The 15977-nt window shown below is 31.5% G+C and overlaps 1 protein-coding gene across 1 annotated transcript in view; it reads right to left on the minus strand.

The window, feature by feature from the left end:
* Positions 1 to 701: 701 nt before the first annotated feature.
* LOC134684736 (transient receptor potential cation channel subfamily M member 2-like) overlaps positions 702 to 15977 on the minus strand; it is a 62370-nt gene continuing 47094 nt past the window's right edge. The window contains exons 24-31 of the mRNA XM_063544043.1: positions 15162 to 15504; positions 13304 to 13372; positions 11787 to 11921; positions 10925 to 11179; positions 7547 to 7739; positions 3288 to 3417; positions 1526 to 1707; positions 702 to 845 (exon numbers count right to left, since the gene is read on the minus strand). Of these exons, the coding sequence (XP_063400113.1) occupies positions 733 to 845; positions 1526 to 1707; positions 3288 to 3417; positions 7547 to 7739; positions 10925 to 11179; positions 11787 to 11921; positions 13304 to 13372; positions 15162 to 15504 (1420 nt within the window). The 3' untranslated portion in view covers positions 702 to 732. The remainder of the gene's footprint in view (positions 846 to 1525; positions 1708 to 3287; positions 3418 to 7546; positions 7740 to 10924; positions 11180 to 11786; positions 11922 to 13303; positions 13373 to 15161; positions 15505 to 15977) is intronic.

Raw genomic sequence — 15977 nt, forward strand, 5'->3', positions numbered from 1 at the left:
AGATATAAAACACCCAGGAAGAGTTTTTGGTCGAATTATCAAAATTAAAAGAATCGTGCGCATTTTTGTGAGATGCAATTTTTTTTTTAAATTGTATCACTTTGCAATATTTCTAAGGTTTATCTAATTTAGTTCTCCTTGCAAGTTGACATATGGTTGTGTGTTTGATTTTTTTTAGTCTTCAAAATTATCAAAATGTAACTAAAGTGAACTAAATTTATTGATGATATTATTGTGACGAATGGAAAATGAAAATAAATACAAATAAAACTAAAGTTTTGATCTTTTCGAGTGGCAGAATGCCAGCAAATCTCAAGTTCACAGTTAATTGTAACGACATTAAAATTGTCAAAGAATACAAATATTTAGGTATTTTATTTTCTAGAAGTGGATCCTTTTTATCAAATAAAAAATATTTAAAAGAACAAGCCACAAAAGCTGATGCAACATAGAAAACTAAAGATTTAGCAAAACAAACCTAGCTAACAAAAAACTGGCGGTGATATCTGGTACTCAGGAAGAGTAAGCAGATCCCATACACTTCTGTAAATATATATATATATATATATGATTATAAACAGTAAATTTAGTAAGTTCCAAATTTCAGATGAGACATAATTTGCAGTCATTCAATGAATTAATTGTCATTTACTTTGAAATACAAGTCATATTTAAAATTATACTGTAATAGAAATATACAACTAATATTAAAAACACTTCATAAAATGTCTTTCAAAGTTTATTTGTTGTGTGTTGCTTCTTCGAAATTCTATTTTCATGATTTTCTTCTACTATTATTACCTTTGCAAATTGTCGTTCCTTTTTCAACATATCACTCCTGTCACCTATAACAGTCAGAAAATCTTGCAGTTATATATTTATACGTATCTTCAAACATCAATCGGGGTTATCGTTTTTTCAACATTCACCAAATCTGTTCATTTTGTGATAACTGTAATCATTATCACGTTGAGAAAACGTTCATGTGATTTGCTAAGGTTTTTATATAATATGGAGATATGGAGGTGCATGTTTTATTAAATCTATTGCAGAAATGTGTTTAAACACCTGTAAGCAAGATAAGACATTCTTCAATAGAAGTTATTAATGATTAAAACAGCCTCATACTAGCAAAACTGTTATAGTATATCAATTACAATTCGCCTCAGTTTAAACTATACGTGTTTAATTATTCTAGCATCATATATCTGGTTATGTAAATAATTATTGACGAAATGTTTAATCTTCGATGTATTTAGGATAACGTATAATTCAAAAAGAATAATGTGCTTATCGATTTGTTTATTTTAAAATGTGTAAATTAATTCGACCAAAGATGAATTCATTGCTTACAAGAATTGTTATTTTAATGAATAATTAGATAGATTATTGCCAAAATTTGAGAACTGAACATTTAACATTCATTGTGTCTAGGTTATACTGTACAGTGGATGTTGGTGTATCCTGTTGTTGCCATTATATTCGTAAATACGTTTGTCCTTAACTCAATTTTACTTTAAATTACCTGTTGTTGTTTTCTTATAACATGGACAACATGGACATTTTTTAGTATACCATAAGAAACTGAAAATTCTAAATGGAAAATTGAGTGGTGACGGTATTCTATCTTCAAAATCAATTATAACTGAATGTCGATAGTAACGCCATTTCTGTTCGGATTTTTTTCGAATTTCCTTAAACCGTGCACTGCAACAGAAACATAAATTTGTACATACAACGCTATATCAAGGAATAACAAAATTTACTAGAAATCTGAAGTCAAATGTCTATCAGATTTGTAAAATCGCCTAAACTTTATATATACTAGTGAACAAAAGAAACTATACAAGACAGTGTATTTTCTATATATAATGAAATGGATACCCTGTGCCAAGGTAACTAATTGTCCAATTGGTCTAAATTTTACAAAGAGTTGTTTTCTTATCAAACTGATAGATTTAAGCTAAAGATACGATCTTTTTGTTGTTGGATTTTTTTGTTGTTGTAGGGATAACGTATATACATGTTGTATAACTGTTATTAGGAAAATATTTTAGTTTCATATCTTTCAAGTGAATTATAAGTCCAATGTGATGGGTGTACAAACATTTTATTGATATGTATTACCTGTATTTTTACAGTCTATATATATATATAGTACACAATGTTACTATAATAAACAAATTCGTATTTGTATTCTTATTCTTAGATCAAAAATATATTGTTTTACTAGAAAATCCAAAAAATGGTATTAGAATTTAAAGATTTGAATGCGCTTGCAGAGAACACCTGATTTTCATCTTCAAAATCAAATGCCGACTTTTTTTATCATTTTATACAAAATACACTTGTTCCCTGTGTTCAAATAACTCAGTGTTCTCTAACTTTCCAATTTGGTCAGATTATTTTGGTCGTATGCCCTTGCTTTGTAAATAAATGTGTTTTTTTTATATTTTTACAGCTTATTTTCAGGAGTTTAAACTTGTGTATAGCTTTTTTGATTGACTAGTATACTTCATAAATATTTAATATCAATGGCATATTACCTATATATATTCTTTGAAAATTAACTGTCTCTCTGTCATACCAATACATGGATATATTTTGTAACTTTGACAGAAATACACATTTTAAATTGTTATTTCCCGAGAGTGTCTAAATTGTCTAAATTGTCTGAACATCGATTTTACAGTTACATAATTCTGAACTATTACGGAAGTTTCATTGTTTTTAGGATTATTTCAAGCGTTATTTATGCGCACAGTTTGGTTGAATTATATAGACACTATACCTTTATTATATGTATATAAATAGTAGCAAGAGTAGAAATTGCTCTGTCAAATAAGGCCCAATAATTTAAAAAGCGTGTCTAAGTTTGTTACTAAAAAAAATCATTTATTCAAATTCTAAATAAAGGGTATTTCAATTGGTCATAAGCTTACTAGGAAAGAAGTAAAATCAGCAGTCCCTCCTTAATACTCCTCTTATTTCTGTATATTTTAACTATCAAATCTAAAATAAGTTTACGCACAAATATGTCACTATTTCCACTAGTAAATAATACAATATTAGTTTATATTGCATTTCTAAACATAAGTTACGATTTCAATTTCTACAATTAAAGACACAAATTGTTTGAATAACTGTCCTCATGAACAAACAATTAGATCGACATCTTGTTAACGATTTATACAATTTGACTTTGGCATTCATACCACATCTTCGTATCTATTTATACTATGAATACTGTTTAATTAATACATTGAATAAACACATGTATGACATACCTGAACATTGCAATAACAATATTTAATAACAACCAGTTTGTCAACATCATATAAATCGCAGCAATTACTGGTGTTATCCAATCTCCCGTTGCACAATTTGCGTTATCCTTGCAATCCGAATTATCATTTCCTTCAAATAAACAGATTGAAAGAATATATCATGGAAACTATAAAGGACATGGTGAACACATGAAAAAAGAAAGTAAGATTTGAATTATTGTCCAGCGTGACAATCTTCCGAAGAAACAGATTCTATAGTTAGACAATATACGTATAGTGTCTTGAAATATGAAATGTATTTGTATGAGGCTTAGAAACGGGAAAATGCGAGGTTCTACCGAGCATTTTCCCGTTTCGTGCCGAATACAAATAAAATTCATCTTTCAAAACACTATACGTATATTGTTTTTATACTGAAATCGAAAAAAAATAATGAAAAATGAAAAAAATATGTAACAAAAATTGTTAAAAATGTGTTTTGAATTTCCCTCTTGGGGTACCATTTTAGGGAATTTCCCTATGAACGTAGTCCAGGCGGTAAGACATTGACATATTAAGGAATTAGAAAGGGAAAATGAACTTAATTAATAACATTTGATAAACATGGTATATAAATAACCAATGTGAAGACATAAAAGTTTAAATTCATAAAAGTTTGATCATTGTTACTTTACGTTGTCATGGTCGTGATGTGACGTTGTTGATGAAATACAGTAGTTCCGGTAAGGAGGCGGGGCTATTAGGTTTGTTGAGGTCATTGACGTATAGAGGTAACGTTTATACGTATAGCTTTATCTGTATAGTAAAATAGCTGATTGCAGTATAAATCTTTTATTATATTATGGTTAGCCCTTTATAAACAGTTTACAATGCTATTCAATAAAAAGTATGAATTGTTTGTTTGCGAATGGTTCACGAATATATGCCCATAGAGATTCACGATATTATAAGGACTTCTCAACGCAAGTTTAAAGACATTTCGTTTATTGTTTGACAATAAATTATATAGCTATATTCTGCCAACTCTTGTACAAACAAGAATGTGTCCAACGTACACGGATGTCCTTTCGCATGCCTACTCGCATACTCATTTTCCATGGTCAATGGACCATAAAACTGGGTAAAAATATAATTTGGCATTAACAGTAGAAAAATCATACAAAGGGGAATATGTGTACTACGTTTGAAGTTGTTTGGACTTTTAACTACCTTAACCAAAAACGTAAACCTGAAACTTGCACTTTCATTTTCTATGTCCAGTGGATCATGAAATTTTGGTCAAAAATCTTATTTGGCTATAAAATTATAAAGATCAGATTATAAGGAATATGTGTACCAATTGCAAGTTTCCAGTTGATTGGACTTCAGCTTCATTAAAAACTACTTTTACCAGAAACTATAACCTGAAGCGAGACGAACGGACAGACGAACAAGCAGACGGACAATCGCACAGAATAAACAAATAATGCCCCTCTACTATCGTAGGATGGGCTGAAAAATATGGAACGCCACAGCTGCCTTGTGATGACAAGAATCATATAATTAAGGGTAAAGACATATCATGTAGCAAATGTTATATACTATAATAATATTTGACTATAATACTCTGTCAATTTGCAACATTCCCTACAGATAAATATTACTAAGATAAATGTATATACTATAAAGACACTTTGAAACAACATTGAGTTAAATTTCAAACTATTTTTTCACTTTGGTATATTATTACGACACATTTGTATACTATACAGTCATCTGAATATAGCATGGAACAATTGTGTCACACTATCATGTCTTATAAGTATCGTATTTAGACATGTTTTGATATAAAGCTAACAATTCTTTTATCACAACGTTTCATCTATATAACAGTAGACTATTTGTTTACACTATCAGACCATTTAACTATACCATTATACCATTTCATCATCCCAAAAGACAAATTTTTAAATAACGGCGAAAATCATCTGAAACATTGATTATTATAATGAGAAAAGATCCTTAAGGAAATAATTTTGCGGACCTTAGGGAATCGCTTTCAAGATGAATGAATTTATCAATTTTTATGTTGCATTTGCCCTCAGTGATACAGAGTTGAAAAGACTTTGTGTCGACACGAAAGGCGACACATGTAATGATAATATAATACGTTCGTTATTTCAAGAGGGATAGGCTCAAGTCAGGGATACCTTTACCCTTATGCCTCGTTCACACGCACATTTAGTAAATGGCAATCGAATTCGAATTACGTGTGAACGCAGTGTGTAGGTCAACAAATTACTTAAAACCTTTACTATATCTTCCATAGATATAAATATTTGGTTTTAAAGTTTGAGGTTAACTGTGCACAACTTATTTCAAACGGGAATGCACATCTTCATTTTTACGGACATGTTATTTACCATGCCCGGAAATTAAGTAACAATTCTAGTTAATTTATCGATTTTTCAAGTAAACTTTTCTAAAAGGTTTAAAATTCAATTCTGTTATTAGATCACAGATTATTGTTTTTAATGGTTTTAATAATGATTTTGTTATTATTTAATGAAAAGGAAACTTAATACTTATACACATTCAGGGATCTACAATCTGTCGATACCAGTATATTGGCATTGCATAGTGTCATGGTAGAGTCATTTATCTATCTATCAGTAACTACAAGTACTTTTTTGTTGTTGTGATGTACAAGCTAAGTACCCGGCCACGTCAACAGAAGATCTGCTATGATTGCCAATGAGACAAATCGCCACAGGAGACCAAAATAACACAGAAATTATTAACTATAGGTCACCGTAAGGCCTTCAACAATGAGAAAAGTCTATACCGCATAGTCAACTTTAATAAACAAAAAAAAGACCCAGAAATGTCAATGTAAAACGGTTCAAACGAAAAAGATAAAAGCCTTAATTATTTATGTACAAAAAATCAATTGAAAAAATATGTAATACATAAACAAACGAAATGCACTGAATTACAGACTCCTGTCTTGAACAGGTATATATATATATATATATACAGCATGTGGCGGGGTAGTAAATGTAAGGGGGGTCCCAATCCGTCCCAGACCTTGAACAGAGGTATAACATTACAATATTAGAACGAACTATACAAGTCAGTCGAAAAAGGCTTAACTCATCAGATGGACAAAATACAAGTGAACGTTGCCGGTTACTTGTACATCCCAATAAAAAAAAATTCTATGTACATAACTGACTTAACTGACAGCTAGTACAAAGAAACTTACTACTAATGAAAAATTCATGCATCTAAGAGTAAGATTTTCGCATACTTATTCACATACAAATTAGCAGAAACTATGTCATATCCATACGTCCTTTAATCTAGTATAATGATGATTTTTACACCAATGTCATGCATTTTAATTAAACATCTGCGGTCTTGATTTTGTTTCAGCTTTAAGTTGATAATAATATTTAATAATATATCTAAATTATCATGGGTACGGGATATATGGTTAGAGTTAAGGGTAGCACATTTTTCACCGTACCTGTCAACATGATTTGAAAACACTTGCTTTAAGTAAACTCTCTCAAAAACAGCTTGCTTTCATGATTGTTAAAATTTGGCATAAAATTATATAGGCCATCTTTGTGTTTTAGGATTGCATGTTATTTAGTTTTTGTGTGGGTTTTTTTAGGAGTACCCACCTGTATGTGCTGTCTTTCCTGTCAACACCAAGTCTTTTCAACTCCCAATTGCTTAGGGCAAATGCAACATTAGAGTCCCATCTTTTATTTTGTTCCTAATTTTAATTCATATTCTACTTTTTGCATGTTCCTCATTGTGGATTTCACCCTCAGCTTAGACTTAATTCTGCTATGTTTTTTTTTTTTACAAAAGTGTAATTTGGCCAGATCATTAAAAATGTCTTCACACACTGAAGAATAAAAGTACTCATAAAAGGTGTTTGTATCGTGTGACACATTTTTCGTAAAGGAAACTTCCAAAATAACTTAAAAAAAAAAGATGTGGTATGATTTCCAATAAGACAACTGTTCACACGAGACCAAAATGACACAGACATCAACAACTATAGGTCACCGTACAGCCTTCAACAGATAGCCAGGCCCATACTGCATATTTAGCTATAAAAGGCCCCGATATGACGATATAAAACAATTCAAACGAAAAAACTAACGGCCTTATTTATATAAAAAAATGATGAAAAAACAAATATGTAACACATAAACAAACGACAAATCGTTTTACTTTAAAATATGATAAAATGGATGTAAAACCTTCTAAGGTATCCATAAATAGTTCTCCATAAACCTGCCAGTATGGAATTTGTAGAATTGACCATGTTCTCCAATTCTCAGTATTACTTGGTCCTGCGATTGTATGGCTTGGATACACATTGGCATGATACACAACGCCAGCAGCCAATATAAGGATGATAAGTATTACCAAATACTGCATCAAATCCACAAGCTGAAAACATAAATTCTGTTTGATACGAACATGCTTAGAAATATATTTTTCTGTACATGTTTAAGCCACTTTATTATGTTTATCAAATGTAATTACCCATTGGAAGGTTGGGTCCTTTAGAAAAGTGTGTATTACATTTATAACATGAAATGCATTTTGATAAACAACATATCGTCAGTTATATTCGATACCAAAATATTGAACCTTCAAAAAAAATTAAAGAGATTAATAAATTAAGAAAGACAAAACATTAGCCGGATAAGGGACGCCCTTTGTTAGCTATATATAATTACTCCGACTATACATATACAATTCAGTTTTTTTAGTTCAAGTTTCAATAGTTCACAGTATTCTTATTTTTATGCCAGTGCCAAACAAACTTGGTCCTGGAATATGAACCGACAGAACCCGGTTATCAGCCTAGAATACAAACACGTGTTAGTTTTAAATTAAACTGTAGCAATGTTACCATGATTAATGAACAGGATGAGTATTTCGACCAAAAAAGTCTCTTCGGTAGATATCCTTATATATTGATGTCTGCTAATCATTTACTTTGAATTGAAATGAATTGAAATTGTTGATTTTGTTAACGCTGACATGCTGTCGATACATCGATACTTTCACAACTATAATTTGTTTATATTATCCATTTGTTTGATCATTTTTTTATAATAGTTTTTGCCATTGATTTTGTCATTTGATAGGACAATTTCCATTTGGATTTTTCAAGAAGTTGTTTATTTTACTTCTTACAAGATAGTTGAGATCTCAAAATTTATTTTTGTTAAGTAACATGTTAAGAAATACTGTTTGGATTAACGGTTACCTTTGAATATTGCCTGGATGTTGCATGTCGGATAATAGATCATTGCAAAATGCTTTGAGTTCTTGCGAAAGGGACGACATAAATTCAATAAATCAATTAATGTATAAACGATGTATTTTGAACTTTTAAATGAACGGTCCTGTTCTTCAAAATCTTTTTTTTTAATTTGGACCCAATTTTATATCACGTGTTATAAATACATTAGCACTAAAACAACAATTTTATATGTGCTTGTTTTTGTTCAAAACGTAAAACCATAGTCACCATGTCATGATTTTGTCTACTTTCATTAGGAGTTACAGCATAATAAAATCAACGGTACCAATTTTGTTGCACCAGATGCGCATTTCGACAATAAATGTCTCTTCAGTCATGCTCGTGGCCAAAATATTTGATATCCAAAGCATATATAAAAGATGAAGAGCTATAATCCAAAAGGTCCAAAAAGTATAGCCAAATTCATGAGGAATCAGAGCTTTGCATGAGGGAGATACGTTCCTTAATTTATAATAATTTCTAATATTTTGTAACAACAAATTTTAATAACACAAAAAATCCGTATTTTCATGCCAGTACTGAAGTACTGGCTACTGGGCTAGTGGCATAACTGTATTGTAAACAACAAAAGAGTGTCTAATCTGCATTGAACTGTTCTTTTATTCTATACTGGTGTTGTAATTGTTTGTATAGTATTGGATTGAATATGGTTTGTGGAACCTCTAAATCAAAGAAGGAATAATTGCACTTATTTTTACGTTAGTGGTCCCATCAAAATTACCTATATACAACGTTGGTTGTGAGACCCTTAAATTAAAAGAAGACAATACAGCTTTTTTTTACATGAAGGGTCCTATTGAAATTAGCTATACATATACCGTAGATTATAAGACCCCTTAATAAAAGAGACATTATAGTACTCTTTTACCTTTTGGGTCATATCATAATTACCTATATATAATATAGGTTGTTAGACTCCTAAAGTAAAAGAAGACATTAAATCACTCTTTTGCTATGAGCATCCGAAATAGTTTAATCAGAAACAAAATGAAAGGACGTCAAGATATAGAATTTCATTCACTTAAGCTGGGGTCACACATTCACGATTTTTACTACAGTTCTTGACAGGACCATTCCCGATTAAAATTTATTAAAAGTCCGATCAAGATCCTGTGAATCGTGGATGGAAATTCAAACTTAAATTAAAATTTGTGAAAAAAATAATTTGATCACGACAACAATCAGATAGTGTCCAGGAAGCACCGATATTCAACCGTTTCTAAGCAAATAAGTCCCGATAATCCCGTTCTGAATCCGCTTCTAATCCGATTTGTATTTTTCGCCAGGTAAAATTCGACCGAGTCTGTCACGACTGCGTCCCGACTCTACCGAATGTAATCCGACTAAGATCAGACAGTGACCAGACAGTGAACCGACGCTGACGGAAGTTATTTGTTCGAAAACTGTCGGCATATTCGGGATGATCAGGTACGGTCGGAACGTAATCCTATCACGGTCCGCTCTACCGCACTGCAAACGGCTTTGTCTTGTATTCTGTAGTTGTCGGGACTCTGACGTGGGTATCATTGACGAATTTCGTATTAATAACGGGACTCAATCGTCAGAAAAACAGCAATGAAAAATTACTCCGGATCATTCCCGTTCAACAGGACACCGTCCAGAATACACAAGACATTGTTCGGAATTCAATCCGATACAGCAGAATCTGTCACCACAAAGCCACGATTGTAATCCGATTAGACAAAATCGGCTGAGTTGCCCCGAATGTTACGGGACGCACCTAACTGTCGGGATGCTTTGCCGAACTATTCGGACCCTTCCCGATCCGTAGGAATCTGTTACGAACTAAAACGAATTTGTTCAGACAATGATAGGACATTCCAGATAATTGAGGATAGCAATCCGACTTTTTCACTTCTTATATCGTATTGCTGTCTGATCTCAAACGGGAGCAATAATCGGCAATGTGTGAACCCCGCATTACAAAAAGATTAAGTTTTGATATTAATACCAAAAAATATGTTGATGAAGTGGGACCCCTAAAGTCAAATAAAAAAATGTCAGGACCCCTAAACTACTTTCACTTTAGGGGTCCCTACGCAACTGTTAAAGGGAAGAGGGTCCCACAGTATATACAAAATGCTATATACTGTTGTTTTTAAAATATATACTGGTGAATTAATTGTTTACATTGTATTGGCTTGTATATAGCATGTAGAGGTTGTTGGAATTTTTTTAATTCTATCATTTCTAACAATAGTCACATTAGATTAAATCAAATTACATAGGCTAAATTATAGTACATTCGTTTCTTAATTTGTAAATATATTATACTAACCATTTCTTTCACCATGATTATGATTATACCAAACCGTTTAGACAATAACAGGAAATTTAATAGTCGAAGGAACATGATAAACAAAGCTATACTGTATATTCGCCTTGTATGTGCTATCAAATCTGAGTCCAAAATATGCATGCAAAATCCGAGTATGTACAATATGAAGCACAGCAAATCCAAAATGTTCCAAATATTAAATATGTGGAGAAATATTCTTTGTGGTGACCAGTGGCAATCTTTTTGCGGACGAATCTATAATGAAAACAATATGGAATTACCATACAACCTGCACAATATATACCTGTCATCAGGTAAAGGAAATACAATTATGTAATAGTAACTTTCATTTTCATGTCCATTAGTTAAACAAAGAACAACAGGCAGATGAATAAACAGCAAAAAAAATGTATAGCATGCTTTACAAGAGAGGACCCAGTATAAATATATTTGCATCATAATTATCAACATTTTAAAGTATAACTATCATTACTAAAGGCAACAGTAGTATACCACTGTTCAAAATTCACAAAACGATAGAGAAAAACAAATCCGGGCAACAAACCAGAACCGACGGAAATGTATCAAATATAAGAGAACTACGACACAACAGAGACGCAACAACGACTATACTCGAACTATAATGTAACAATTGCCATTTTCCTGTCTTCGTACAGGGCATTTTATGAAGAAAAAAAATGGTGGTTTGAACCTAGTTTTGTGGCATGCCAAACCTCCTGCTTTAATGGCAATGTTAATTATAATTTTAAGATGAGAACATTACACGACAGGGTGACAAAAAATAAACAGATAAACGGTAGAAAATATAGGACAGAGAAACAAACGAATATTATTCACTTACCATGCTCCATATTTCCTCTAATAAATCACCCAACATGTATATGAAGATCAAACCTTCTAGTAGATTAATTGAACCAGGCTGCAGGTCCCGAGTGAGGAAATAGCTGAACATCATTAAAGCCGTGATGAAAAATAACTGAAACATTAGTTTATTTTTTATAAAGAAGACCAATGTTGTCAGTTTAATTTGGATTTCAATAATCATTAAATGACTGGACATCCGTATATATAATAACATACATTTTAAAGGCAATGTTTCGGTATTAGTTAAATCACCCTGCTATCATCAAATAAACATTATGAAATGTAAAACTGGTAAGGGAAATTGTTGTTATTTTGTATCCTATTTTACCACGGATGAAATCTTTGCATTATGACTGCTGTTCTATTGATATGTATAAGCCATCAAAAAAATGTTGGACATATATCAACATAGAATGTTACGAGTAGCTACGATTCCGGACCCATGTTTTGTTGAGTTATTTTATTATTATATTATCTTTTGGATTTCAAATATTTGAGATTGAGCAATGTTTAAGATATATTATCAGTCCAAATTCACACTTTATTTTATCAAAAATACTGTGGTGGTACATTTATGACTATTAATACTACGTAAGAACAGATTGGTACTCTGGCTTCAGGACCGGTACTAGCATTTAATACTTTGATTAAATATTTTTTCTGTATATATCCTTAAAGAACATTCTAACTAGAAAACAACAACGACATTCTGAACTAGAACAAATTCATAACGATTTTTTAAAAAATTCTGAAGGGTGCGGGAATTTATCGCTACATTGAAGACCTGTTGGTGACCTTCTGATGTTGTTGTTTTTTCTTTAGTCGGGTTGTTGTCTGTTTGACACATTCCCCATTTCCTTTCTCAATTTTATTTGGTATAATTTGAAATCGAATATCCACAAAAATGCATTACAATACATTTGTACTTGCAGTTTTAAAAGACAGGAAATTAAACAAACCATACGTCACCAACTAAAAAGACTGTTATTGTGTTGAATTATGGGTGTGAGTCCACGTCACTCTTTTTTAAGTATATATTCATCGTGTGCTTTTATATTTACATGATATACCAAATATCCTAACTCAATTTTTTATCAAGTATATCCCAATGTGTACAATGTATTTCTTAATGCGTCATTAAATTTGAATATTGTTTTGAATACATTATAATAGAATTTAGGATGGAAATCGGGAATGCGTCAATAAGACAATAACCCGACCATCGACCAGACACAGCTGCAGACCACCAATAGTTCTTCAATGTAGCGTGAATCTTCCGCACTCGGAGGTGTCCTTCAGCCTGCCCCTTAACAACTATGTTACTAGTTCAGTGATAATGTACGTCACACTTACTCCGAATTATACACAAGAAACTAAAATTAAAAATCATACAAGAGTAACAAAGACCAGAAGCTCTTGACTTCGGACAGGCCCTAAAAATGCTGTTTTTATAGATCTCATCAGCCTATACCTCTAGTCATTGTATAAACTCACTATGTGGATAACTATCATTGTAACCGGTGCTGTAACAATTGATAGCTTAGACTTTTTTCTCCAGTGGTTCTGAAATTAAAAAAAAAGTAAGATAAACACGATAAAGAAATTCTTACTAAACATCAAAATCAGACATAACAGAAAAAAAAAATTCTACGGCTTTTCGTGCAAAGTTTAGATTTTTATGATTTGTTTTATTTTCCAAGAATAACAACATGAAACAGATTGATATGGTAGAAAGGAAATGGCTTAAGACTAAGACACTATTTGAATTGAATACAGTGTATAGTTTTATTTTCGTTTGTTACGACAAAATGTTGCTACCAGACAAATATCATATCCAAAAGTAATTTACAAGACACATATCATATGCGAAAGAAATAAATGAACCAGTTACATTATCTGTTTGTATGAAAATGTCTGGTTAAATATATAAAAAAAAGTTTGTAGTAATGATATCGAATAAAGCCATGCAAATGGCAACCTGTCGTGGTCCATCGTTATCTTTTTCATCATCCACCAAATTCTTAATCTGAATTAACAGTCAACTAGTTTTTAACAATTTGTTTTTCCAGTTTGTAAGACTATTGGAATTTGTAATAAAGATTATCTCATACAAATTAGGCACAAACGAAAAACACGTTTCCTTCAAAACATGATTTTGCATATTCAGAATAACAATTACACGATACATGTAACTTAGAAAAGTACGAATGTTAAGTAATATTAAACAGTTTTTATGTATTTACATTCTGGTTGTAAATAGAAAGGCAACGCACTAGCTCTACATTTTAAAGAACATGCGTTTCTCACAGTGTGTCTTCGTTGTATTATCAATAATCGAATCATCATTTTTAAACCTCAGTTAAGTACTGTTGATTACATTCAAAATGTTTATATACTACGGTAAGATTTTTTGATCAAATGTAAAACGTCTAAATCATCAACACAATGGGTCTGTCCGTAAATTACCCATATAAATCAGTGTATATATTAGACATTTTCTAACACTTAATTAAAAAATATGTTTTTGTTAAAATGCATGCACGTGTCGGTTATTTGTGTTGAGGGGGATGCTTTTATATACAAATATTTTCCTCGTTTTTAGCCGTTTATTAATATACCGTGTAACCTGTGTTATTCAATACACTTAAGGGACCATAAAAACACGTTTGATTATGCAGGGTTTCAGTATACTCAATGTTTTTTTTTATCCCAGGGTAGTCATGTTTAAGAACTTTGAAAATGTGTCGGTTAAAGCAGGATGTTGGTATATTCAGATCTAAATTTTTGAACAATGCATACAATAAAAGAAAAACAGTTTTTGTATAGGAACAACCAAACATAAATTTTAACTTTGTCCGCTGTTAAAAGTGACTTATAGGTCCAAAGGGCCGGGTGTTGATACATGTAATTACAACTGCTTATTAAAATATTGTATATTATCATAAAACACATGTCACTATAATAAATAATTTGGTATTGGTATATATTCATGTCTCGGGTTAGAGGTTACACTGTATTTGTCTAGTATAAATATTTTTTTTAAAGAAACAGCTGAAGGACGCCTACGTGTGCGGGAGTTTTTCGCTACCTTGAAGAAAAAAGTAAAATCACAAAAATACTGAACGTAGAGGAAAATCAATTCCGAAAGACCTATTGGTGGCCTTCGGCTGTTGTATGCTCTATGTTTGAGTTGTTGTCGCTTTGACACAGTCATCATTTCCTTTTTAATTCTATTGCAAGTAAAAATGCATTATACACTACTCAAATTACTAGAATAAGTGACTTGTAAGTTATTCATGTTTAGTTTGCTTAAAGGCGACATATGGTGTTTCTGTTAAAAAAGTTAACATACCTTTATAAATGAAAACCATCCACTTATAGTAATCGAGTAAATACTGGTTGTAGGTGTTACATTTTGTTCCCGTGGTGGAGCATTTTCAGTCTCTGGTTCGTCTTTTATATCTAACTTGATGTCTTCAACTGAAACTACGTTATACGCAAACAATCTTTTGCTTGCATCTTTCTGATTGGAAGAGTGAGATATGAATTCCTCTATATTGAATTGGTGTCCGAAGTGTAGGGGACTTTCAATATTGCCCCAAACATCACAGACGTGATCAAGAGCCTCTATAGCCATTTGTTCATCGTCAGTAAACATTTTTTCTAACAGAAGAACGGCTCGTGATAAAAATAACCTGTAAGAATCAAATGATTTATTATGAAGCTTTTTTCTGAAGCGTCTATTTTTCAAAGGTAGTGGTTTACCTAGTGTGTTAAACATTTCGTTTAGTCGTTTACATTCACTACAAAAGTCAAAAAGTCTGAAAAGACCAGTTTTTGTCTTAATTTGCATGAACTTTTACTTGACATTCTCCAAAAGTATGACTCGTGTCTTAATTTTTCTTGACAAATTCTCATTTATATCAAATTTGTATGAAATTTACTCGACATATTCTTGACATTCTGAATATGGTCTTAAAATTTCTTGACAAATTCTTGACATTTGAATACTGTCTTGAAATTTCTCGACATATTCTCAACATTCTTATTCTTTCTCAGATTGGCTTGACATATTCTGAATATTTTGAAATGTGTCTTAAATTTACTTGACAATTCTGAGTTTTACAAATCATGACCACTATTCATAATATAACTTTAATCTTTCATT

The sequence above is a fragment of the Mytilus trossulus genome, chromosome 9 (genome assembly GCF_036588685.1).
Source record: "Mytilus trossulus isolate FHL-02 chromosome 9, PNRI_Mtr1.1.1.hap1, whole genome shotgun sequence".
NCBI classification, from domain to species: Eukaryota; Metazoa; Mollusca; class Bivalvia; order Mytilida; family Mytilidae; genus Mytilus; species Mytilus trossulus.